This window comes from Lichenostomus cassidix, chromosome 10 (genome assembly GCF_008360975.1).
Source record: "Lichenostomus cassidix isolate B80296 chromosome 10, HeHo_3.0, whole genome shotgun sequence".
Classification (NCBI taxonomy): domain Eukaryota; kingdom Metazoa; phylum Chordata; class Aves; order Passeriformes; family Meliphagidae; genus Lichenostomus; species Lichenostomus cassidix.
Genome location: NC_139491.1, coordinates 19,502,126 through 19,527,224, shown reverse-complemented (window position 1 = coordinate 19,527,224; position 25,099 = coordinate 19,502,126). Strand labels below are relative to the sequence as shown.

At 48.7% G+C, this 25,099-nt stretch overlaps 2 protein-coding genes across 14 annotated transcripts in view; one reads left to right on the top strand and one right to left on the bottom strand.

The window, feature by feature from the left end:
• The first annotated feature begins 914 nt into the window (after positions 1 to 914).
• On the top strand, positions 915 to 4,637 carry NR2E3 (nuclear receptor subfamily 2 group E member 3). The gene is made up of 8 exons (XM_085070085.1): positions 915 to 1,098; positions 2,182 to 2,332; positions 3,096 to 3,199; positions 3,283 to 3,537; positions 3,622 to 3,803; positions 4,017 to 4,248; positions 4,324 to 4,429; positions 4,505 to 4,637. Exons 1-8 carry the CDS (start codon positions 1,041 to 1,043, stop codon positions 4,635 to 4,637), a joined length of 1,221 nt encoding a protein of 406 aa, XP_084926211.1. The 5' UTR covers positions 915 to 1,040.
• A 1,866-nt stretch (positions 4,638 to 6,503) lies between these two features.
• Positions 6,504 to 25,099, bottom strand: part of MYO9A (myosin IXA) — a 177,342-nt gene continuing 158,746 nt past the window's right edge. For 8 of the 13 annotated variants that reach the window (XM_085071095.1, XM_085071097.1, XM_085071108.1 and 5 more), the window contains 17 exons: positions 23,563 to 23,675; positions 23,005 to 23,162; positions 22,390 to 22,616; positions 22,003 to 22,119; positions 21,332 to 21,520; positions 20,425 to 20,472; positions 19,650 to 19,761; positions 18,739 to 18,800; positions 16,661 to 16,853; positions 16,021 to 16,149; positions 15,597 to 15,702; positions 15,043 to 15,174; positions 13,741 to 13,864; positions 12,890 to 12,943; positions 10,642 to 10,844; positions 10,295 to 10,437; positions 6,504 to 9,877 (listed from right to left, as the gene is read on the bottom strand). In XM_085071095.1, the coding sequence (XP_084927221.1) occupies positions 9,396 to 9,877; positions 10,295 to 10,437; positions 10,642 to 10,844; positions 12,890 to 12,943; positions 13,741 to 13,864; positions 15,043 to 15,174; positions 15,597 to 15,702; positions 16,021 to 16,149; positions 16,661 to 16,853; positions 18,739 to 18,800; positions 19,650 to 19,761; positions 20,425 to 20,472; positions 21,332 to 21,520; positions 22,003 to 22,119; positions 22,390 to 22,616; positions 23,005 to 23,162; positions 23,563 to 23,675 (2,592 nt within the window). In that variant the 3' untranslated portion in view covers positions 6,504 to 9,395. The remainder of the gene's footprint in view (positions 9,878 to 10,294; positions 10,438 to 10,641; positions 10,845 to 12,889; positions 12,944 to 13,740; positions 13,865 to 15,042; positions 15,175 to 15,596; positions 15,703 to 16,020; positions 16,150 to 16,660; positions 16,854 to 18,738; positions 18,801 to 19,649; positions 19,762 to 20,424; positions 20,473 to 21,331; positions 21,521 to 22,002; positions 22,120 to 22,389; positions 22,617 to 23,004; positions 23,163 to 23,562; positions 23,676 to 25,099) is intronic. The other 5 variants (XM_085071098.1, XM_085071100.1, XM_085071105.1 and 2 more) reach the window with 3 other exon arrangements.

The window sequence follows — 25,099 nt, the reverse complement described above, 5'->3', positions numbered from 1 at the left end:
CAGGAATGCTGCAGGCAGTGGGGATGGAGTCACACAACAGTCAGGGATGCTTGACGGGTGACCCCCAGTCCCTGGATCCACTAGAGTCACTGTCCCTAGCCCTCCACAGGGACTTGCTGCAAGTGTTTGTCCCCTGGGACACCTTCACGGCATCAACACTGGTGAGCTCCCTCCGGAAGGAACACAGCAGGCCGGGAACCCCCGTCCTCAGCCTGGCCCATCACTGGGGACACTGCGGGCCGGTGACGGTGGCCACCTGCCACCCCCCTGAGCTGGATGGGGGGGTTTAGCGGCTAAAGCCCACAAATCCCAAATTGTGCTGCCCTGTCACCGCGAGGGTTTAGCAGTGGTTGCGTAACCCCGGGGGCCACCTGGCCCCCACCCGCTGCGATGTCAGCAGCCGCAACATCCATGGGGCCCCTCCGTCCCCGAGAGGGGATGCTGAGGCACAGCAGGACCCCCACCGAGGATCCCCCCTCCTCTCGCCATCAGGGCCGGTAATTAATTACTTGGGGGCAGGGAAATTACCCCCCTTAATTACCACTTTTCGTTATTCCCCTCTAACCGCCTTAGTGAAGGGCTTATGCGCTTACAGGACCCGGTGGGTCCCAAGGGGGGGACGACACATATGGGGGGTCCCCACCCCAAGCCCCGTCTCCCACCTCTGCCGCAATCTCGGCCTCGCAGTGCTGGGGGGGTACACGTGGTGGCAGGGTGACACCCCCACGGTGTCACCGGCGGTGCGCGGGGGTGGTGGCTTGGGTGTCGCCGGGTTTAGGGTTACAGGACTGGGGCTCAGCACCTTTTTAATTCTTCATCGCGTGGCTGATTGATCCCCCCCGCCCCGCGCAGACACTAAAGATTAAGAGGGTGACAAAGAGGTGGCTGCTTACACAGCGCCTGCCGCTAAGCCGCCTTGAAGAGACCAAGGCAAGAGCCCCGCTGGCCGCAGAGCTGCCGGAGCACCCACCGCCTGGCCAGACCCTCCACGGGAATCCAGAGGGACAGCACAGGGACAGGTCTGGAACGCCGGGTGAGGGATGGCTGCGTCCCCGACGGGGTCGGTAGTGAGCGCCGGGCTGGATGAGAGCCCCACGGGTAAGAATTGGTCCTGCTGGAGTGGGTGTGACACGGCAGGACATGGGTCTGTCTCTGGGATGGCTGGGCCACTGCTGTAGTCATTCCCCAAGATGCCTGGGAGTCCTCTTGATGGTTCTCCTGTGGGATACTTGGATTCCCCATCATTGTCAATCTCCAAGCTACTTGGGGTCCTCCATTGCAGTTTTTCTCTGAGATGGCTGGGATCATCATGGCCTTCTTCTGGATGCCTTTAGTTCCCATCGTGGTCCTTCTCTTGGGTATCTGGGGGTCCCTATTGTAGTCCTTCTCCAAGACACCCAGTGTCCCCATCATAGTTCTTGTTTGGGGTGTTTGGGTTCTCCATTGCCAACCTTCTCCAGACTGGCTTGGCTTCTCCTCATGGTTTTTCTGTGCGCCCAGGGTCCCCATCATGGTCCTCTGGGATGCCTGGGGTTTTCAGCTGTCATCCTCCAAGATGCTGAGAGTCCTCATCATGGTCCTTCCCCAGGCCGGGATGCCTGCAATGCCTGACCCTCTCTATGGTGTCCATAGTCCTCATTTGTGTTCCTCCTCCAGGATCCCTGAGGTCCCAGCTATGCCCCTTCTCCAGGATTCCTTGTGTCCCCAGTCATAACCCTCTCCTGGATGCCCTTGGTGCCTGGCCCTTCACCAGGGTCCCCACAGTTCCCTGCTGTGACTCTTGTCTGGAGTGCCCCACATCCCCAGAGCTATCCCTTCTCCAGGCCACCTCCTGTCCCTGATTGCAGCCCATCTCTGATTGCAGCCCTTCTCTGGGATGCTCAGTCCCCTTTCTGGGACTCCTGGTGTCCCCATCCCTAAGAACACCCTTTCATCCCTTTTCTATTTTTCAAAATTCCTTTGAGAGCTCATCCTGCATCACCCTGTGTGCTAGGGTGTGGGGAGATGGTAAACCCCATATGGAGTCCCTGAGGGGTCTCCATCCACGTCCCTGAGCTGAACCAGCGGAGACGGGAGCCACCTCATCTCCAGGATGCTGGGAGGCAACAGAGACTGGGGGGAGGGACAAGGGATATTGGCATGCCCAGAGTCACCCCAGATACAACTGCTCCACTCCTGCAGGGCTGAGCCCCGCCCCCGGGAAGGCGCTGAGCCCGGTGCTGCTGTGCAAGGTGTGTGGGGACACCAGCAGTGGGAAGCACTATGGCATCTACGCCTGCAATGGCTGCAGTGGCTTCTTCAAGCGCAGTGTCCGCAGGAAGCTCATCTACAGGTGGGAACAGGATGGGTCCCCATGGGGCAGGGGATGGGGGATGGGCAGCTAGAGGGGCAGGGACCCAGAAGATGGGGATCCAGGGGGTCAAGAACCAGAGTCCCATGCACAGACATCGTGGAGGAAAGGACACCATGCAGGGCAAGGACCCCAGGGTTGGCCACCCAGAGAGGCAGAGAACCAGAGGATGGACACTCAGTGGGGCAGGAGTGGGAGGGACAGGCACCTAGCAGGGACATCCAGCAGAGCAGGGACTCTAGGGGATGGGCAGCCTGTGGGGTGGGAGCCAGGTGGACATGAAGCCGGTAGGATAGGGAGCCATGGGATGGGCACCCTGCAGGCAAGGGATGGACACCCTGTGGGACAGGGACCTTGGAGATGGACACTCAGCAGGACAGGGAGCTTGGGGACAGGTACCCACAGGCAACCAGTGGGTCTCATGGGATGGACACTCAGCAGGTCAGGGACCCCAGGGCATGGGCAATGAGTGGGGCAGAGACCCAGGGGCACTGGAACCCATGCAGGGGACAGGCATCCAGGTAGAGAGGCACCTGTGGAGATGGTGTCCAGAGCCTGCCCATCAAGGCAGGGCATTCACTGGGACAGGGCACCCACTGGGAACAGGACACCTGCTGGGGACAGGGTGCCCACAGTGGTGGGGCACTTGTTGGGTGGAGGGAACCCATGCAGAGAGGAGGCAGGACCCTCCTTGGGGAGGGGGGCCACCCCAGGGGCTGCAGCCAGGTGCCACCTCTCCCCATAGGTGCCAGGCTGGGACAGGACTGTGCCCGGTGGACAAGGCTCACCGCAACCAGTGCCAGGCCTGTCGACTCAAGAAGTGCCTGCAGGCCGGCATGAACAAGGATGGTGAGACGTGCGGGGACACATGGTGATGAATAGCAGGGGGTGACAGCAGGGCAGCTGGTGCTAATGCCATCTTGTTCCCACAGCTGTGCAAAATGAGCGTCAGCCCCGCAGCACGGCCCAGGTGCGGCTGGACAGCATCGAGCTGGATGCAGAGCTGCCCCCTGAGCATGTGGCCACCACACGTGAGGTCCCCCCGTCACCCTGTCCAGCTCCTCGTGGTCCCAGTGCCACTGTTGCTGTCACCCCGGGTCCCCGAGCACCCACACCACCCACCAACCATCGCTTCATGGCCAGCCTGATGACAGCCGAGACCTGCGCCAAGCTGGAGCCTGAGGACGGTGGGTGGCTGCCGGTGGAGAGGGGGTGGGTGGGGGATGTCCCAATGGTGTGGTGACAACCAGTGTCGTCTTCCTCCCCTGCAGCTGATGAGACGGTGGATGTGACGGGCAGTGAACCAGAGCGGGCGACCAGCGAGTACCAGGTGGCGCCCTACCCAGCAGCCAGCCCCGAAAACATCTATGAGACCTCAGCACGCCTCCTCTTCATGGCAGTGAAATGGGCCAAGAACTTGCCCGTCTTCTCCAACCTGCCCTTCCGCGACCAGGTGGGGTTAGGAATCTGCATGAGCAATTGGGGGCCTGCCTATGGGGCAATGGGAACCTGTCAAAAAGTAGCCACCAGTGGGGATGGGTGGAGCATCTCCACAACATTTTTAGGGTTCCCCGGCAGATTCTCTTCAGCCCAACCAGCTGCAGTGGCTGCAGATCCTGGAGGCTTTGGGGGTGATGGGTTTTGGGGTTCTCCCTGCTCTCCCCAGGTGATCCTGCTGGAGGAAGCATGGAGTGAGCTGTTCCTGCTCTGTGCCATCCAGTGGTCCATGCCCCTGGAAAGCTGCCCACTGCTGGCTGTCCCTGAGCCAGCCCCCGGGAAGCTGCTGCCAGCTGCCCTGGATGTGCGAGCACTGCAGGAGACCCTTGGCCGCTTCAAGGCGTTGGCTGTTGACCCCACGGAATTTGCCTGCATGAAGGCCGTGGTGCTCTTCAAACCAGGTGAGGCCAACCCTAGCACCCACCACTGGCCATCCCCATGTCCCTCTCCAGCCTGTCACCCCCTTGTCGCTGCAGAGACCCGCGGCCTGAAGGACCCCGAGCAGGTGGAGAACCTGCAGGACCAGTCGCAGGTGATGCTTGGCCAGCACAACCGTTCCCACTACCCTGGGCAACCTGTCAGGTACTGCTGTCCCCACATCCTCACAGGTGACACCAGGGTGGGACACCCACTCATGGCCACCACTTTGTCACCCAGGTTTGGGAAGCTGCTGCTGCTCCTCCCGGCGCTGCGCTTCATCTCCTCGGAGCGCGTGGAGCTGCTGTTCTTCCGTCGCACCATCGGCAACACCCCCATGGAGAAGCTGCTGTGTGACATGTTCAAGAACTGAACCCCCTTTCCCGCTGCCACCTGGCTTGTCACCCTGTACTGGCACCCTGTCACCCCCACCCTGGGTCTCCTCGCCCTAGGGTGTGAAGGTGCCCGTGGTCCCATCTCTGGGGCGATGGCCAGGACTGTGGAGCACTGCCAGCAGCCAGGAGGTGGGACTAGCTTCCCTAGGCGTGGCAGCAGGATGTCCCCAAGGGAGTGCCCAATGCACTGGCAGCACCTCACTGGGTGGGTCTCGATAGTGTCCCAAATGCTGGAGGAACTCAGGCAAAGGCCTCAGCAACACAGGTACCTGCTGCCACCCAGGCGTCTCCAGCCTGGAGGGACACTCACCCAGGGATGATGCCAACTTGGGGCATGACATCAGCCAGGGGTGACAACGGCCAAGGGTGGTGCCAGCTTGGGGGTGACCCCAGCCCAGGGGTGACATTGGCAAAAGGTGGTGCCCCCTGGGATGACACCAGCCTGGGGGTGATGCTGGTCTGGCGATGACCCCAGCCCAGAGTGACCCCAGCCTGGGACGTCGTTGGGTTGATCCCAGCCTGGTGGTGACACTGGACACGGGTGACCCCAGCCCAGGGTGGCACCGGCTGGGGATGATGCTGTCCCAGGGCCCCCCGGCTGCGACTTCAGCTCTGCGATCCTGGAGGATGTTTGGTGACAAACCCTGATTCCCATGTCCCGGCGTGTCCCGCTTGTGTCCCCCATTTTATACTCGGAATAAAGAGGGATTTGCAGCTGGAGTCCCTGTGCCAATGACTTGGGTCCCCTTGGATGGGGGACAGGGGAGAGACCAGCTGAATGTTAATAACCTGAATAGGAATACCTTGAAAATAAATTATCTGAATGGAAATAAAATAAATATAAGTAAAATTAGTATAAACAATTTGAATTAAATAATCAATATAAATCAGATTAATAGAAATAATAGGAATAAAAATAAAAATGAATAACCTGAAATTATCTGAATATAAAAAAGATAAATATGAATAATCTCTTTCAAAATAATCTATTGGAAATAATCTGAATTAAATAATTTGAGAAGAAATATAATGAATCTAAATAATCTGAAATAGTCTGAATAGAAATTAACTGAAAATAAACTGCCTTAATATAAGTGAGATGAATATAAATAATCTGACTGGATAGAACTGGAATTAAATAATGCAAAGAGAAATAAAACAAAATTAAATAATATGAATAGAAACAAAATGCATGTAAATTATTGGAATATAAATAATCTGCTTTGAAATATCCTTAACTAAGTAATCTGAATAGAAAGAAAATAAAACTAAATAACCTGAAATAAACTGGATAGAAATAAATTGAAAATAAAAAAACCCTGCATATAAATAAGAGAAACATAATTAATCTTATTGGAAATAATCTGAATCAAATTGTGTAGACAGAAGCAAAATTAAATAATCTGAATAGAAATAAATTCAAAGACATTTTCTGAATATAAACAATCTACCTAGAAGTAATCTGAATAGAAATTATCTGAAAACAGAGAAATTGAAAATAAATTATCTAAATATAAACAAACAATAAATTATCAGATTAAAATAATTTGTATATAAATTATCTGTATAAACATAAATAAAAATAATGTGAATATCAAGTAAGATAAATAGAAATTCTCTGAACATCAGTAATGAAAATGTGAGTAACCAATGTTAAACAATCCGAAGGGAAGTGATCTGGAGCCCCACCTCCCTGTCCCAGCACCTCAATCCTGCGGGATCAGGCTGTTCAGCTGCTCTGTCTGCATGGGGAGCGGGAAAATCCACAACTTTGTAACCCCAATGAAACAAACGGATCAACCCCTAGAGCCCTGGAATGTGGAGGGTGGGGCAGGAGGGGGAAGTGTAGAATGACACTTTTATTTGTCCGTTTTTGTCGGTTTGTACACGATTCCGAGCGCGGGCGACGCGGGATAATATATCCTCTTACATACAGACTTTGTTTAATTTACACGCAGCAACTTTATAAATTACTTATAAAACTTTCCATGAAAAATAACAATAATTCCTCTCGCAGCCCCCCAGTAGTTAGTGCTCCGGAAAACCCTCCAGGACCCCAAATCCTGCCAGGGAAGGGCTGGGAAGGAGTGGGGGAGATGCCGGGGGAAGGGGACCCTGGAACATCCCATGATCCTTCCAGTCCTGCTCAGCTCCTGCCAGGATTTTATATATATATATGTATATATATATGTATATATCTCTTTTACATATGTTTATACAGATAACCACAAACATTATATATATAAAGAAATATATTTCCTATATATTCTATATTTATTCCCTACATTTATCTATATCAAGAAGTCTATTTTCTCTACATTCCATACATTTTTATATATATTAAGAAATAGAGAGAAAACATATATTCTTTATATATACTATATATTTCCTTTATATATTTCTTTACAGAGAAATGCACTCTTTATATAAAGAAATATATAAATATATGTCAAGAAACATATAAAAACATATACATTAAACATATATTAAATATATGTTTAAACCATATAACATTAAATATGTTTCTACATAGAGAAGAAATACATTAAAATATATATAAAGTAATAAATATTCTTTATATATAGTACATATTTCTTTTATATATATACTTCCTTATATATATAGAAATATGTAAAACACATACATAAGGAACTATATAATTAATTTCCCTTATATATTTCTTTATATATATAAAAATATATAAACATATATACATAAAGAAATATATATTCTTTATATATAGGATATCTCATACGTTTATATATAAATATGTACTATATATAAAAGAAATAGAAAATACATAAATGCATTTTGTCTTTATATTCTTTTATGTATTTTTAATTATATAGAGAATATTTATTCTTTTGTGTGCATATTTTTAATATATAGAATATATATTGTTATATAAATTCTTTATATATATAAATATAATTTAAATATATTTTCCTTATATAGAGATTAAATATATATAAGGAAAATAAATATATCCCAAATGAAATTAGATCGATACATACAAATATATACATATATATATATATATATTTGCCTGAGCCAGATCCGCTGTTCCTGCTCTCAGCCCACTGGGATGAGGAACCTGAGGATGAGGCTGGACCCTTCACCCATGCCCAGGACCTCCTCCCCTGGAGCCGTTTTAAGGGCAATTCCGGGGTTTTTAGTTGAAGAGACTCAAAAGGCTGGTTTGGCGCCAAACACCCAGGTGCTCCCAGCAATCCCAGCTCTTGGAGGATTCAGGGTGGCTCCCCAGGAGCTTCCACTGTCATGGTCACCACGCACCTTCCCAGTGCATCCCGGTCTGTCCCCAAAGCCCCGTTGTGCCCTCTGGGGATGGGAAAATCCCATTTCCCCATGGATGGGGGTCATTGACCTGGTCTTGCTCTGCTCCTGGGATGCAGTGCCAAGGCCAATGCTAATTCCACTCTCCCTGCGGCATCTGTTGTTTCCCCCATTGGAAAAAAATTAAAGATAACATGAAAAAAAGTTAAATTTCAAATATCAAATAAAAAATAACCCAAATAAATAAAGCATCCCTGGAATGGGCAGCGGGAGAGGGGATGAAGAGGCAGCTTGGCCAAACCCAGGGATGACAGGACAAAATACTCAGGAAAACTAAATTTTTTGTTATTTTCCCCATTTTTGATAGCATTTTGGGAAAGAACGAGCCCAAGGCCAGCCCACCTGGAAGGACAGATCCAGCCATTATAAATCTAATTAGTGCCCCGGAGCTCCCAATTTTGCCTTTCCAGAGGTTTTCTGGTACCCGGAGCTTCTCCAGGCGTCACCAAGGATAATGATGATGACGATAGGGGAGGGATTACTAGATGAATCATTAACTAGCATTATTAATTAGTCCTATGATGAGCTGATTACACCTCCAGGGATTTCTTGCTGAAAATAAAACTCCATTTTTTATTGAGTGATGGTCGGTGACACTGGAGGTGACACCAAGGATGGCTCAGCCCATCGCTCCCCTCCTCCCCGGCCCAAAAGAAAAAAAATTAAAAATAAAAATAATAAAATTTAAAAAAAGAAAAAGAAGAAAAAGAAGTTCTGTGCGGGGAAAAATATTTTTAAAAATAATAAAAATATATATATTTACACTAAACTCCAGGAACCAGCATATAAACAAATATCGCTTCAAGTAGTCCTCGATTATTACTAATTATTATTATTTTTTAATACTGATGGTCTTCAAAAAAAAAAAAGAAAAAAGAAAAAAGAAAAAAGAAAAAAGAAAAAAAAAGAAAGGTTAGGTCTTGTTAAAAAATAAAAAACTGAAGGGAAAAGGTGATTTTTGGCAGATTTTAACGCTTTTCCATGCACTTGGCATTGGCGTGGATGAGGTGGTTAAAGCGTGGAGGGCTTGGCTGCAGTGGAGCCGGCACTGGCTCAGGATGCTCCCGCGGGATTTTTAGGCTTGGTTTGCTCCTACCGACAGGTGACGGCAACTCGGCACAAGGATTTGGCGGGTGGATGCTCCGAGATGTGGAATGCTCCAAGGGGAAGGGCCAGGAGCTGGCCAGTGCCTCCCATCCTGGTCCACCCCCTAGCCACCTGAAGGTCTCAACTCCCCCTAACCATTAAGGCCACCATTAAAACCGTCCCATCCCTGCCTTTTTAATTAAGAATTCAACCCCCTGGCATTAGCGAGGAAGCCATCAGAGCACTGCCGACAGGGAGGATGCCCCGGCATGGACATGGCCCTGAGGTGGAGCATCTCAGACCATGAACTCGTTGCTCCCCAGGAGGACGAGGGGTTGGGCGGCAGCGCAATCAGCCTCGGGGTTCCTCTTGCGTCCCCCTCCAGGCCCCCCATCCAGGGGCTCTTTGGTTTTTGGGGGGGACGTTTTCACACTCTTCAGTTTCTGTTTGCCTTTCTCCGGGTTGAAGGTCCCACGCGTGGTGAACTGCGGCCGGTCCTCGGGATAACGGAGAGGCCCCGCCAGGCTCTCGGGGCTTGCCCGGGTGTCGGGGGCCTCACCGTGCCCCCCGGCTCGGTAGAAAGGCGATTTGGAGTACATCTGGAAGCGCTTCCGGGGCAGGTGGGGCAAGCAGGATGTGGACGACTGGGAGGAGGAAGAGGTGGAGATGGGGGTGTCGGTTGGCTCCGCCGGGTCCGGCCGCATCCTGGGGTGCCGTCGCAGCCGGCTCGGCCCCTCAGCCTTGGCGGGCCGCAGGGAGGTAAGTGCTACACTTCTCTCTGCAGGGGCAGAAGGATCATGGATAGTCAGCACCCCGACACCACCCAGCATCCAACCACCCCACTCCCTGGGGACATGTGCCATTGAAGGCAAGCCAACGTTCCCAGCATCTCAGTGGAGGCAGAACCATCCCGGATGATATGGTGGTGCTGGAGGACTGTTCACCTCCTCACCAATCCTGGCTGCTCCCACCCAGCCCCCAGGGCCACATGCTCAAACACTTAACCTGCCCCCTCCACCCATTTAAACTGTCAACTTCAAATAAACTCAAAAACCCCAAATAACCCTTCCCAAAGCAATAGAAAAACCTGGTGGAAGGTGTCCCTGCCCATGGCAGGAGGATGGACTTCATGACTTTTGAAGGTCCCTTCCAACCCAAGCAAATCCACCAGAATCTCAAGAACACCTGGATTTACCCGAGCGATCGGAGATGGCTCCTTCAGAGTCAAAGTTCAAATTTTCGGAGCTGTCAGCGGTGCCAATGGAGGCTTCAGACTCAAGGGTTTCATCGTCGGAGGCACGGGGCTCCAGTGTCAGCATCTCGAATGTCAGCTCCTCTCTGCAAAACCAACCCAGCCCCATTGACCCAACAGGACCAAAAAGGTGGAAAGGAGAAAGGGATGCACATGCGCCAAGTGATCATGGAGGGGTGGAACCCTCCAGTCATCAACCACGTGATGTCAAGCGACATCATGCTGGGGACACGGCTCGAGCAAACAACACAGGTTGGGGATGTGGCTCGAGCCCTCGGCCACAGACTCACTTTTCCTTTTGCAGGCTCTCAATCTGCTCGGTCAGCACCTTCTCCTCCTGCTGCATGGCCACCTGCTGCTGCTCTGTCACCTCCATCTCCATGGCCTCCTCACTGCTCATGGTCTCTTCAGGGACATCCGTCACAGAGGGCAAGCGCCCAGTGACAGGGGACGCTGGGCTGGGGTAGGCACTGCGCCGCACGCGTCCTTTGCCCTGAAGAGGGACAAGAGTGTCACCACCACCAGCTGAGGTGATGTGGCAAACACTCAGGTACCAACCACACTGCTCTCCCAAGGAGCAAAGAAGATGGCCCCAGCCATCGGTCCTCGGTGTGCCGCCGCCGGATGCAAGCTAGACCCTCCAAAACCTCACTTCAGGCTGGGAGAGGTACCAGAAGGACTCAACACATTGGAGGGGCTGAGGATGTAGGTGGTGAGGATGGCAGTGGTGAGGATGACACTGACAGACCAAGTGCAACCTGGACTCTAAGCAAGCCCAGCTGGCAGCAGGATGGGTTCTCACAAAGCCCAGAGCCCGTGCGATGGGAAGCTTGATGGTGGCTTTGGGTGGGAGCATCACCAAAACTTTGATTTCAGGGCACCTGGCTGCCTCTTTATCCTTGGATCAAGACTCACATCCTTTCCTCATCCACCCTCGGTACTTCCTGAGCATCACTGACCCCTTCAGCAAACAGGAACTCCCACCTAATCATGTTGTCCATGCTCTGATCTCATGTACAGGAGATTGAGAAACCAGGACCACCTTCAGTGGTCCATTATAAGACAATAAATGTGGATCATTGTGCCCACAGCTAAACTCACCCTGATTTAATGCAGCTCTGAAGAACCATCTCATTTTTTTAATACTGAAACCAACACCAAAATAGGACTTAAACTGGGGTTTGAGTACTGATGGAGGGCTATTATATATATAGCTATTTTAATCTTCTGAGGTGCAGCTCTACAGATCTGCTCCATGGAGCAGAAGAAAAAGATGGATTCTTGGAGATGAGGGACACAGCAGACATGAAACAACTTTTATCTTAACCGTTATCATGACCAGACATCTCACCTCTTACATTCCAGATCCTGACATATCCAGGACTAGATGTCCATCACTTGCTGCGCTCCCCTGACAATGGTTACCCAGGAAGAACCTGCGTCTCCTTGGGGTTGAAGAGCTCATTGCAGCTCGACTTTGCTCCCTGTATTTAACCCCTGCAAACTGCAACATCCCCAGGTCTTCCTGACAACCCATGTGCCCAGAGCAGGTTTGCAGGATAAAGGATCCTCCCTTTTTCCCCTTAAAAGACAGATTTCCTCCATTTTAGCCCTTTCATGTTTTAATGTCACATCTCAGAGATCTTTCTTCCCCAGCAAAGCCGCTGCTGCGCCCTTCTGATGACACCTTTCACGTGGGCTTCTGAGCTGAAGCACAGTTCCCTGAATCCTATTAGCCAAAACCCCTGAGATCCCAAAGATCCCACTGGCTCGTGGACTCGAGCCCCTGAGAAATGCCATGCTCAGCATCAGGGGAGTAGAGCTTGAATTTTGCTCTTCTTCACTTCCTGACACCGACGGATGTGGAAGAATGGGGAAACTTGAGGGAACCTTCATCATGGGCTGAGCCTGTTAGGAAAGGAGATGGCTCTATGAGCATTCTCAAAACCCTGCAGGTGCTTTTTTTGCCTGTCACAATCTCACAGAACTCAAACTCAAGCTGGGACGGAGTTGGGGAATACAGGGGCTGCTGGACTCCTCCTCATTCAAACCTTGGCATCCTGACCTTGTGTTCAGGGTGGTGGTGCTCCTCCTCCAACAAAGTGGAGGATACCTTTGAACACCTCGCGGTCTCTGAGGCATCTAAGCTGAGGGTTTTATCCACCACCTCCAGAAACAGCAGCGCTGTAAAAGCAACTTGATGCTGAAACTCATCCTGAGCAAGGAGAAACTGAGGTGGGAAGGGATGAGTCAAGCAAAGTAAAAAAGAAGGAAGCACAGGATGAAAAAAGAAAATAAAATAGAAAATTAAAGTAAGTAGGAAGAGAAAAGGGGTGGGAAGCATTTTTCCGAGGAGCTGCGTTCAGGGATGGCTGAGCGCTGGCCCTGAACTCCTGCGCCCAGGGAACCTGCGGGAGGAACGGCAGCTCCGAGGAGCGGCGGGACCGGACAGGTCACGGACAATGGCTGGTGTGACAGAGCTGGAATGAGCGGCAGTGACACACAACGAGGGACACGGCGGCCGCCGTTGATACATACCGGGATTGAACTGCGGGTTATGCTCATAAATCTAACTGCAATTAGTACGGGCTTCTGGATTAGAGAGGAGATGAAAAGGAAAGCAGAAGGTTAGAGTGCACATGCCGCCGCCCCTCCAAAAACCCGCTCTGCTCAGTTTGAGTTTTTTTTGGTTAACTGAGATGAGTGGGGCAGCTCTGCAGCACCAGCTCCACAATCTTGGGCAGCCCCTGCTTGGATTTCATCCCCAAAAAACAGAAGCAATGTGTCCCTGAGGATCACAACAGGGCAGGTCCAAGCAGAGGGGCTGCTCATCTCCTCAGCCCAAGCCTGTGCTGACGGTGCTGCATGGAGTCTGTCCCTCTCCCGCAGCCCAACAAGCCAAGCACAGGAGCATCTGCAGCCCGCCGGCCCCCCGCAAGCATGGAAGCTCAATGAGATGGGTTTGAGGCTCCCAAAAAGGCAATGCAGGAGCAGAGAGAGCCTTTGGGGACGTCATTTTGGGCTCAGATAATGTGACTGAGCACGCAAAACAACGGTCCAGGTCACCCATGGGGTGATGTTGAGCTGGTCAGTGAAAGGTTTGACTCAATTCAGGACCAAACAAGCTTAAATGAAGGTGGAAACACTGATCAGGAATATCTGAGCAGGAACGACCACGTTTCCATGGACCGTTCCCACCTCCTCATGCTTTGGTATGATTCCCTGCAAAGGTGAGGAGCCACCACAGGGCTGAGGGTCCCTGCCCTGGGGGAGATGGTGTGGGAGGTTGTGAGGGATTTGGGGGGCTGGGATAAACAGGAGAAGATAAGGTCGGGTGGCCACAGGGGCAAGAAGAGGACAGGAGGGGACAGAGGGCTTTGGCATCTCACCATGGATCTGCGGATCAAGGAGAGGCGGCTCTTGGCTTTGTTCTCTGCAAACTCCAGGCTGTTGATGTCCTTGAGACGAGCCTTGTACTTGTTCATCTGCTCGATGACAATTAATTCTACGCAACTAAGGGGGAAAAAACCCAAAAGAAGACAAAATGGGAGGAGGAAGCCATTTGATTCGAGCTCTTCTGTCTTGTCTTGGCTTGTCCTCCAACAGGATTTCCTGGTAGCTTCTCCCTCAGCTCCAGCACATCCTCTCATTTTATTATGAAGAAAGGATTATTTTGAAGATCTGCCCAGATGGAAGAGCACAGAGGAGAAGGCTCCAGCGGGAAGCCAGAGGGTGGTGGGAATTGTCCTAAAAAGAGTGATCACAGGCTATGGATGGATCGGGGAACTCAGACTAGAGATATTAAAGATCGCCAAGAATTCTAGCAGAGAAATCACGCCTCCGGAAAAGGGAGTAGTGGAATACAAACCTGGAGAAAGCAGGCTGTGTCCAAATTGCTTGCACACAGTAACTGCAGCAGCTTGTGCAAACTGTTTAATGTTTTCAGGAGAGTGCTTGGGGTAAATAATAGTCCTTTCCTTGTAGTAAAATGATTGCATGTGCTGGAACTGAGGTGTGAGGGAGAAGCTACAATGAAATCCTGTTGAAGGACAAGGGCTCCTACCAGCTGGGTCTCCAAGCATGTTCTGGTCTTCCACAATTTTAATACTTATTGGACTTAAAACCACCTCTTTCAGAAGCCCAGACCTTCACTGGAGGGTTTTCATTATTGTAATTGACTCCAGTATCTATTTTTAAATCTATTTAATATGAGCCAAACTGAATCTGGGCAAGTGCTTCACTTTTTCTCTGTAAAACCTTAAATACACCATAAATAAATCTCAATATATTAATACCAATATTGCTGCAGACCAAACAATTCACCTCCTTCAATAAAAAAGCCAAAATTAAGTAAGAATCAAGATCTGCTTGCCAAAAATTGACTATATTAACTATAAAACCATGTCAGCACAAGCTCCACCTTTTCCTGCTGAGATGTGCCAGGCAGGAGCAGAAGCTGATCCACTCTTGGGGATCCTCCAAACCCCCTGTTTAACAATTTCTTGGGGATTGAGAGAACATGAAATATCTTCATGCAGAGGCATTTATTTGCATTTAGATGCATAAATTACATGTTTATAATTTCCATGCCAATGTTCTCAATTTTTGAGCCATTTGCCCATCCCAGGGATTATCAAGATGTGAGAGGTAACGTGGTGATGGAGCTGGCTCACCCAGCCTCAGGCTCTTACGTGGTGGTTTTGCTGATGTCCTGAACGCTCTGTAGTGGGTCCGTTGTGTCAGGGCAGCGGAGGATGCAGGGAGCGAACACAATGGCCAAGGCGTTGGCTGACATCCGGTTCGTTTCTTCTTGTAGGGCAATCCTGAAAAAATAGGGATTAAGAGAGAAGTCAGAGGTGGAGGCACCTCCAGCACACCTCTTGCACATGGGCATGGATGATGACATTTCTATGGTGCGATCTTGCTTTGAGGGAGCAAGCCAAACCTCAAGACATCTCAGATATTCCCAAGGCAACGACGAGCGCTTTCCATCCAAAAACATGCCCCTGTAGTGGTGAGAGGCACCACAGACCTGCAGGAACCACAAATGACCAGAGCACAGCAGAGGTCACTCATTAACACAACATCCTTTGGAGAAACAGCTCCGCAGCCACCTCCTGGAAGACATGGCGGATCCAAAAGATCTTCCCTGTCCCTTGCCCACCTGCCTCAAGCCTCAGCTATTCCAGTGAGAAGGATGCCTGATCATCCTGCCCTTGCCTAAAGCTGCCCAGGCCCAGTGTACCTGACCAGGTGGAAGATGAGGCGCTCCAAGGTGCTGAGGTGGGTCCGGGAGAGCTGGTCGATGACCGAGTACACCCCACGCACTGTCTCCTTCCTCTCCTGGAGGCCTGTGGAGAAACCACCAGCATTTAGGGGCAGTTTCTACTTCTTCCTCCTATTTAAAATGGTACTTCTTAACACTTAATTTTAATACTTAAAAGATAGAACTTTGGGGGCTGAAAAAAGTCACCAAAATTGAGACCAAGTTGCCTGTGGTTTTGCAAAAAAAAACCCCTTACTGCCAAAAAATCAGACTTTGAAACCAGGTAAATATAATTTGGCAAAACCAGCTGGTTTGGACCCAAAGAGTGAATTGAAAGTTTGGCACTAAAACTGGCCACCATTTGCTCTACTGAGGAAATGGGATAGTGAGGGAGGCTCCTCACCCATCACCCGCAGGAACTCCTCATAGAGCTCGAAGGTCATGAGGGGGTTGGGCAGGTCTCGAAGCCACTGCTTGAACACACTGGCGATGACGTGGATGTTGTAGTCATCTAAATTCACATTCTCGATGTCTGGGTTTGGCACAAGATGGAGGAAGAAGGAAAAGAACAAGAGACAACAATCAATATGAAGCCTGAGCCTGGACAAGGTGATCTTTAAAAGTCCCTTCCAACCCAAACTGTTCTATGATAAACGATTCTAAAATAAAAAATGTTTACATGCTTTTAATGGCAACAAATCCAGCACCTGATTTCATGGTTTCTACTTCTACATGGTAGAAGTAGAGAGCAATACATTCTCCAGTGCAAATAACTTCAGGTGGGACCAGGATTTCTTTTCTCACTGTCATCGACTGGTGGGGTGTAAGTAAGGCAGCATTTTCCTCCAATCAGAACGTCTTTTTTTCATGGATTGCTCCCAAAAAAACATGAGTTGGTGACCTGAGTTATGGCCGCTGACATGAAATCATTGCTGGCACAGCCCAGAGTCAGGAATGCTGAAGCATCCCACCTTTCTCCCATCCAACTTTACTGGTGCGGAGATTTTCCTCCCCATGTAGGGTTTTGTACCCCCTCCTCTTACCTGTATCGAGACCTTGCCGCAGCTCCTTGATCTTGTTGGTGGATCCCGATTTCCTGTAGATGCCCTCCGTGTACAGCCCGTGCATTTCGATGTAATTGATGAGCTTCTCCACCAGCAGGGGCACTGCTCGCTCCTCACTGGTCAGCCGGGACAGCTCCACACCGAACTGCCGCGGTGAGAGCTCGGGGTCATGCTGCACAGGAGAAGGGAAAAAGGGGTTAAAATCCATCTGGGAGGCAATGCTGGTGCTCCTTTGGATCCGACTATTCTGAGTCCTTCAGCTGATCCAGGAGATACATGAGTCTAATGAAGGAGGACAGGACATAGGTCTTGCTATGCTAACCTGGTCTCTAGATGTGTACTTGAAGGAAAAAAAGTTTGGATTTTCTTTCTTTAACCACCCCATTGTGGTTATATTCCCAGCCTAGCAGAGCCATGGGCATGGTCCTCCTCCACCTCCTGCCCCTCTGGCACAAATCATCCAGGGATGATTTCAACCCCCAAAGATGCACGAAGCAGAACAGGCAAGTCTAAATCTTGGGTGTTTAAATCAACTCACATCATTGACAGTTACAAAGTATCAGTGAACAAACAAGATGCCAAAAAAAGAACATGAAAAGATCCATCTACATCTACGTGTCAGGAAGGATCCTTTTGCCAGCTGCAAATGCTCACTGGAAAGTTGATATCTGGCAAATTCAGATGTGAAGAAAGTCTTCCTGCACAGGAGATTCCAGGGAGGAAAAGTCAAAAGATCCAATAAAATAGTGACACAAACTCTCAGCCCTAGCTAAAGGAAGGTGAGCTGCAACTCTGCCTTCAGCAAGGCAGTGGTGACCACGACCCAGGTCCCAACTCCCCTTACAATCCACTCCTGCATTTTTCCTTTTGCCACTCAATGTCGTCCTTTCATTGATCCTGCAAACCTTAGGGGCAGATGTGTGGAAGGTCCCCTTGTTTCTTTCTCATGATTGATGGTTTGTGGCTCCCTGTCACTGAAAACAATGCTGAAAACATGAATCCACCAAGCACAGAGAAGCTGGAGCCTTCCTAGAGAATTTCTACCTGCCCAGTGCAAAGCTACCTGTGAAGACACAGTGAACTCGCTTCCCTGGGTGCGGCACAAAAACCTTCCTGTGCAGAGAATTCACAACAAAGAAGGCGGCTCCAAGAGTCTCTGAAAAAATTAATCAGAGATCTCAATGAACTTCCAAGATTTTAGAGCACAAACTCCTATGACATGTTCCCAGCTCTCGCAGAAATAGTGCCAGAAAGGGAAAGAGTGCAGCAAAAGTTCTATATATATTCAAAATACAAATATATTAATATATATATATGCACACATACACACACACATGCACACACACATCTTCAATGTATATATTCAGATTGGGAAGATGGACTTGGGAAGAATGGACTTATGTAGCTTTCTGGGAGCTGTGTATTATGGAGGTTGTTCTCCCCTGAGAAACCTTGCAGGGAGCTGATACAACTTTCCACTCATTATTATCCTCACTCTATTTCCTTCCTCTGGGCACAAAATAAGCTATTTTTAAAAAATCCACCAAATCCTGATGATTCATTGTTAGCTGGAATGACCTGCTGCGCTCATTCCCTGTTCCACATACCCTCAAATCCAGTAAACAATATTTAATTCCCCTCTAAGGAGGGCAGTGAACATCTTCCACCTGCCCTTCCTCGCTCAGCTGCAGAAAGCAGGGACTGTTGGCATGAGAAATAACCTGTATTTCCAAGAATAATCCCACATTTCCAAATCCTTAAAAGCTAGAAAGTGAGAGGAAATTCCTATTATTCTGTGTGGTTACAAGGCAGGGAACAACACTGCAACATCTGCTGCATGACTGGGGAGATCTACAGTGACTCATCACTGCGTAATTCCCAAAATACCTACAAAACTCCAGCTGGAGAGACCTCTGGGGATCTCTGGTCCAATCTCCTGCTCAAAGGAGAGTTATTGCCAGTATTCTAGCAAGTTTTGCACCTCCAGTAATTTTTATACAAACTGGGATCACTGTCTGAAGGTCTTTAATGAAAGCAAAACAATGAGAGACATTTACCTTTTTGGAGCACTTGGTTGTGGTTTTAAGACAGCACTTCTTGTGACAAGCATATTTACATACTGCAACAGAGAAAAGGAGTGTTTAATCATCCCAAAAGTCACACTGCTGGAGAAATAGGAATTAATATGAATTGAGTAGCTCTTCTCAGATCTACTAAGTCAAAAGCATGTTGGATTTGCAGTTTCTATGGGCCGAGTCTGTATTAGATCCACTCAAACAAAAATAATGAAGCCTTCAAATACAAGTCCGTGAAACATTAAACTCTACCCCCTGACAGATCAATTCAGAGTATAATTCATGAGTCACTCTGAGCTATCAGACCCTATCAGCTATAGATACCCTTAGAGACTGGAAATGGCACCTAATTTGTATTCTTCCTGCACTGGGCCTAAAATGCTCCAGGGTTGATGCTGCCAACCTCATCACAGAAATGTTGGAAAAACCCAAGAGATGGATCAACCGTTTCAATCGTCCCTCCTCCATTTTCCTGATCTTCCCAAAAATTCACATGCCTGGAGGTCGAACAGGTGAGGCCAAATGAGTCTGCCAAGGTCAGGATCCCCACAGGCAGGATCCCCACAAGATCCCAAGGATATATTTCCATACCTGACTTTATTGTCCTATTGGTACACTTAAATGTGGTTTGACCTTATGGGATGACCACATGACCTGATGGGATAAGATGTGTAACATAAAGCTCATTAACTGTGCCAAGAAGGACTGCTGGGATGGACTTACTTGTTGGCTTCAGAAACCTTAGGAACTGTCCCAAAAGTTCTTCAGATGTGACAAAAATTCAAATTATTTGAGCATGGGGTTGGAGGAAACAGCAGTGAACACATTATAAAATCCCCAAACTCATCACTGTGACATAAGCACAAGAAAAGGACTAAAGAAAGGATGCTTACATTTACAAACAGAAGCCCTGTCCATGATCCAGATTAAGGAGGAACAATATTCACAGTATGTGGGGATGCTGTACTGGGTTGCCTTGAAAATGTGACCATTGTGCTCTTCCACCTGCAGGATAAAGGTTAGGTGGTGAGAAAAGGGAGCTGGTGCTCCGACTGCTGCAAAATGGGGAGATGAACACAGTCAGCTCTTCAACTTTAGCTCTTACTTGCTTTTATTTGCTATTTTTGGTTCCTTTTCAACCTAACAACCCCATAGACAACCCAATCCAACATCCAGATTGTATGGGAACCAAACCATCATGGAAGCAGGTTGGAAACTCTTTGATTGAGGTTGGCTGGTCAACTTCTCCATGTTAAGAAGGTCTTCTATGCATCCATGGCCCCTTTTTTTGGCTCTGCACCTGCACCCTCCCTAGTACCATCATATCCCTTAGGAAAACAGGACATGTAATGTCCTACACCTCTAATCCCAGAGATGTAAAACAATCACTATCAATTTATGCAGAAACCCGGAGCAAGACTTCGATTTGCTCTCAGCTCTTCTCTAACAACCCTCAGCATTACATTTATGTCTTGGCTGAGGAGGGAAGTGTTTTCAGAGCCAACCCAAATGATCCTTGATCAAGCAAAGCAAATCCACCTCAAGCATCTTTCTAACATGTCCTTTCATGGCTGATATTCAGATCTCAGCCCAGGACGCGTCATGAGCTAGTCTCTTGTCATTCTGGCCCCAAGGACATTGATTTTTTAATGTGCAGGCACCACTCACCACATCCGCTTCCTTTTTCCTTCTCTTTTTTCGTTCTGTTTTTGGCACCTGGTGTGGAAAAGAGATTTAAGTGAATTTTCGGGCAGTTTCACCAGGTCAAGAGTACAGTGGGCTCATATCTAACATTGCCCAGTGCCTTCCAGCCCCATCCTCCACCGCACCTGAAGCCCCAGGGGAGTCACTCTAGACAACTCTCCAATGGATCACTCAATTTTTGGAATTTCCCTGGAAAGCTCTCCCCATTTGCACCTCGGAGCTGGGAGTAGCTGCTGCTCCAGCTCTGACCCCACCATCAGCGACCCAAGAACACAATGCTCAGCTTGCCCTGAAGAAAACCTGCCTGGAGAGGAGGCTGGAGAGGACTTGGAGCAGAAGAGCCAGGAGATGGGATACTTGTACAATAGACACCATTTCCCAAGCCCAGCCTCAGATCCTGTGGTTGGCCTCGCAGACAGTATGCGGCAGAAAGTGAGGAGATCAGGTCTGGGACACAATGAAGGCTCTGACTGCTCTAAGAACTGTGCCTAGACCTGAGCCACTGCCCATGTCCCCTTCTCGGCAACCCAGCCCATGGTGATGTGTGCGGTCATTTGGGAAGTGGTCAGGAGACCTGAGAGGGTGTATCTCACTGTCCCTCAAAGGTTGAACAAACCCCCGAGAAGCTGCTTTTCCAGCCAGCGAGTTGCAGCTTTGCCCTGGAGACAACATCTAATCCTTGGCCAAGCCTAGCTCAGCCCAGACGTGAACTGTGAGCCCATGACACACAACCAGTGAGTCACACCTTGCTTTGTCCAGCTCAGCTTAAAGCAGAGAAGACAACAGAGGGTCCCCGGTGTCTACAGAGGCACAACTCCATGGAAAGACAGTTCCCAAACCTTCAAGGGAGTTTAAGAAAAGTGCTGAGTACCTTCCCTGCGGTGTAGTCCAGGGGTTTGTACTCTATCATATATTCATCCAGGAAGACTTTGAAGGTATTGACCCAGACTTTAACTGGAGACTCACTCCAGTCCCTCTGCTCAAGCCTCATGGTCTTCTCCAGAATCTGCTCAAATAAGGCATAGAGGTCCTTGTAGCGGATACTCTTCCCATCATCCATCTTTTAAGGACACAGAAACAGAAAGAAAAGTGATTTTTATACAGCCCAGATTTCGCTGTAGACTTTTTCTTCTCCAGAAAATTATTTCAACCTCACTGGCTTCCAGCTGTTCGGGGAAAGCCCAAACATGATAAAGAGAAGGAAAAAAGGATCAGACATCTCCACTACTCGCAAAGATTACACAAAGGTTTCCAGGCACTTTCGGTAGCAAATTTGAGTTTATTGATGTTCTGTCATCTCCCCTTTGGCTGGGAGCAAAGTTGTGATGAGGATCAGGAATCTACACCCAACGTATCCTGAGAGCTGGCTCATGAGGGAGAGTTAGTCCAAATTTAGATCATGGGACTGAATACAGAGAAAGCACATCCATCCTTTGGGATGAACAGCCCAGGAATAGAAGGCTTGGCAACACCTGTACCACCAGGAGGACCCAGAATGTCCTGTTTCTCCTGAAGGTGGAAGTCCCACCGCTGGTCACTTACCGCCAATGCTGAGGAGTAAAAACTGAAGATGTTTTGTCGGAATTCCTTCAGTGCTTTCTTGAACACGACATCCACCAGTGTGTCCTTCTTGCTATCCTCGTTGTCCAGTTCACTAATCTGGGAAAACAAGGGGGTTTTTGCACCTATGTCCCTTTTTCTGGAGCAGAGCTGGTGTGAGATGAGGCAGCATTAAGAAGTGCTGCTTCACCATGATCACCAGGTGGTTTCTCCTGCATGAAAACCAAAAATTTCTCCCAGCCCTGCCCTGGTACCCTTGGATGAATTATTAGGATTGCTACAGCTGCCCACAGGATCATTTTGACTTTATTGCCTCCTTCTGCTCCTGGTCTCTGTGCTGATTTATAGAGCAGTGAAAGCAGGAGTTACCTTTTTCAGGAGGAACTCATCCATGCTCTTCAGGTCACTGGCGCTGGTTATGATCTGCAGGGAGTCATTCTGCCACTGCACAGGCTCCAGAGCCACGTTGCTGATCTTGACACTGCGCTTGCGCTTCACTTTGGGAGATGGTTCCTTGTTCTCCTTGAACTCCCTTCGATAGATGCCAGAGAGCTCAGGACTCCGTGGGGGTGTCAGGTGGTGCGGACCCAGCTCTGCTGGTGGTAAATGAAAGGAGGGAAAGAGATGTAGGAGCAGATTAAAAATAACTGCGCCACTAAAAAACGGAGACTGGCATTGGAATAAACCTGTGGAGGAGAAAAGCCCAGTGTAGAACTCACAGGAAGATTAAATGTCATTTCTGCTTTGGTTATTTCCTCTCTCAAGAGCGGAAACATCTGTCCATGTCCAGATGGTGGTCGGGAGGATTAGTAACATGGAATTCCTTGAGATCTGTTATGGATCCCACCCTCTAACCTACTTGCCATCGCTCTGGGTTGACACCATCCATGAATTAAGAGACATGAACCAGCAAGGACATATCCCGACTTCTCAACCCAGTTTCTCTGCTCCTTACAACTGGTCCCATGTCCCCCCACCACATACCTTCACCAAGCTGTAAGCCAGGAATGACCTCCCTGCCAGGGGCTTCCTGCTCTGCGTACAGCTCCAGCAGCTCAGACTGGGTAGCGAGCTTCTCCCGGGGGGTCTTCTTCTCCCCCTGCTTTCCCTTCACCCAGAACCTCATCTTGGCTCGTTGAGGCCTGGATATAAATCATGAAAAGAGGAACTGCCTTAATTAGGAATTGCCTTTCTACCCAAAACTACCCCAACCTCCTGGACCTTCCTGGTGTTTGAGGAGATAAATCCATGGAATTTCTACCACGGAAAGATGGATACTTGTCCTCAACAAAGGTGAGTTTCATGCATGAGATTAGGTGGTTTGGGACAGGATATGTGGCCCATATCATCAAAACTTAATTGCAGTGTGAGCAGGACACCTCTCTAATTGGGCATGGCCATGGTCTTGTATGAAAGGTGGAACGAGTAACTCATGCTGGCCTTGGCAGGTAGAGCTCCAGAGAAGCCTGGGTGGCTCAAGGTGATGGAGAGCAAGAGGGACATGGGAGGGACTTGTCTCCCATCTCCAGTCATTATTCCTACCTCCCATCCGGAGTCAGACTCTTCTGTGTGGCCGCCAGCTTCCCAATCTCCCCCTGGGACATGGTTTTGTGCAGCTTGGCCTGGCCTTCCCCAGAGGCAAATCGCTGCACTGTCTGTAATGATTCCAAGCATGAAGCATTTAAAAACAAGACAGCTCTTGGGATATCAGATGATTTTTTTTTCCCCTATAAAAAATCGGTTATTTAGTCTCCTACATCTTTATTTCTATTTGCCTACAGGTGCAAATCTACAGTCCTGGTGAGCCCCCAGAGAAATATTCTAATGGCTCCTAATAAAGAGAGACATTTTCCTTGCTCCAACTCTTCATCCAGGTCCAACCTTCTTCTTCCTTGAGCAACCAGTGATGAAAATCAGTTTGCACCAAGCCACGTGTCATTGCATAGCCTGTACAGCTCTTCCACCATCTTCATCCAGACATTCCATCTCTCCATCCCAGAGTGTCCCATCAGCCATGATGAAGTTATTCTCCAAGGGAACCTTCAACTTCCTGGATCTGTCCCAGTAAAGATTCCTCCTCCAATTCTTGTTGAGGACTTTACAGAAAAATAGACCAAAGCCTTTGTGCCAAGGACACACCAAAATGGACCCTTTAACAAAGAAATTTTGTAGCTTTAATAGAAAATATCTCCACCTTTGCCATCATTTAAAATGTCCTTGGATCATTTTTAAGGGTAGGATGAATTTGCAATAATTCAACCTAACAGGATCCCATGAAGTAGCCCAGAAACAGACTTGCCATATTTAAAAAATATATAAATTTTTTGTTCTGTTTTCCAATTGTAGTCATGATTTGGGAGCTGGACTCCTGGAGGAGAGACTTTCAGCATGAGGAAAGCGGATAATTAGGCTGAACAAAAGGATTTGGGAGATGATGGTCAAATATCTCCTGTAGCCTTCCTATCACCTCAGTGTCTCAACTGAATGCTCTGTGTTTTAAAACATTCATTTTACTTCTATTAAAAGTATTTTAAATAAAATTCTATAAAAAATAAGCTGCAGAGATGTGGCTAGCACAGGTTTTTCCCATGGGAAATTTTATTGTGTTTTATAAATATAGATAAAGTTTGGATGTTGTTGGAACAGTGTCCCAGAACTTGGACAGTGCAGGCCTGGCCAATCAGGCCTGGGGGAAGGCTTCTGACTGACCAATCTGGGTAACTTTTGAGAACTCTATATATGTAATGAAATCAAAACAATAAAGGTCATTCCTTCTTGCCACTGAGAACTGGTGCTTTCATTACTCTGCTAGCTGCTCAACAGCGACACAGAGAGGGTCACATTTGCCATATTTACCCTTTTCCCATGTTTTATTTTTCCCTCCTGGACTAACCTCTCTTCCAGCCAGGAGATGGCAGCATGTAAGGCAAAATTACCACTGGGAAAGTCAGGAGCTGCCTAAACCACAAAAGATGTTTTTGTTTCTGTCATTCTTGCATTTAGGTGATGATCACACAGAAATTATGGATGGACACTCGGAAAAAAACAATTCAAAACTGATAAAAGTGATCTCCATCCA

Bases quoted from the DNA above. Each gene is read 5' to 3' on its own strand.
- NR2E3 (XM_085070085.1), top strand. From the start codon at position 1,041: ATGGCTGCGTCCCCGACGGGGTCGGTAGTGAGCGCCGGGCTGGATGAG. The intron at 3,538-3,621 runs GTGGGTGGCTGC...CCTCCCCTGCAG, and splicing joins CAAGCTGGAGCCTGAGGACG to CTGATGAGACGGTGGATGTG. The intron at 4,249-4,323 runs GTGAGGCCAACC...TTGTCGCTGCAG, and splicing joins CGTGGTGCTCTTCAAACCAG to AGACCCGCGGCCTGAAGGAC.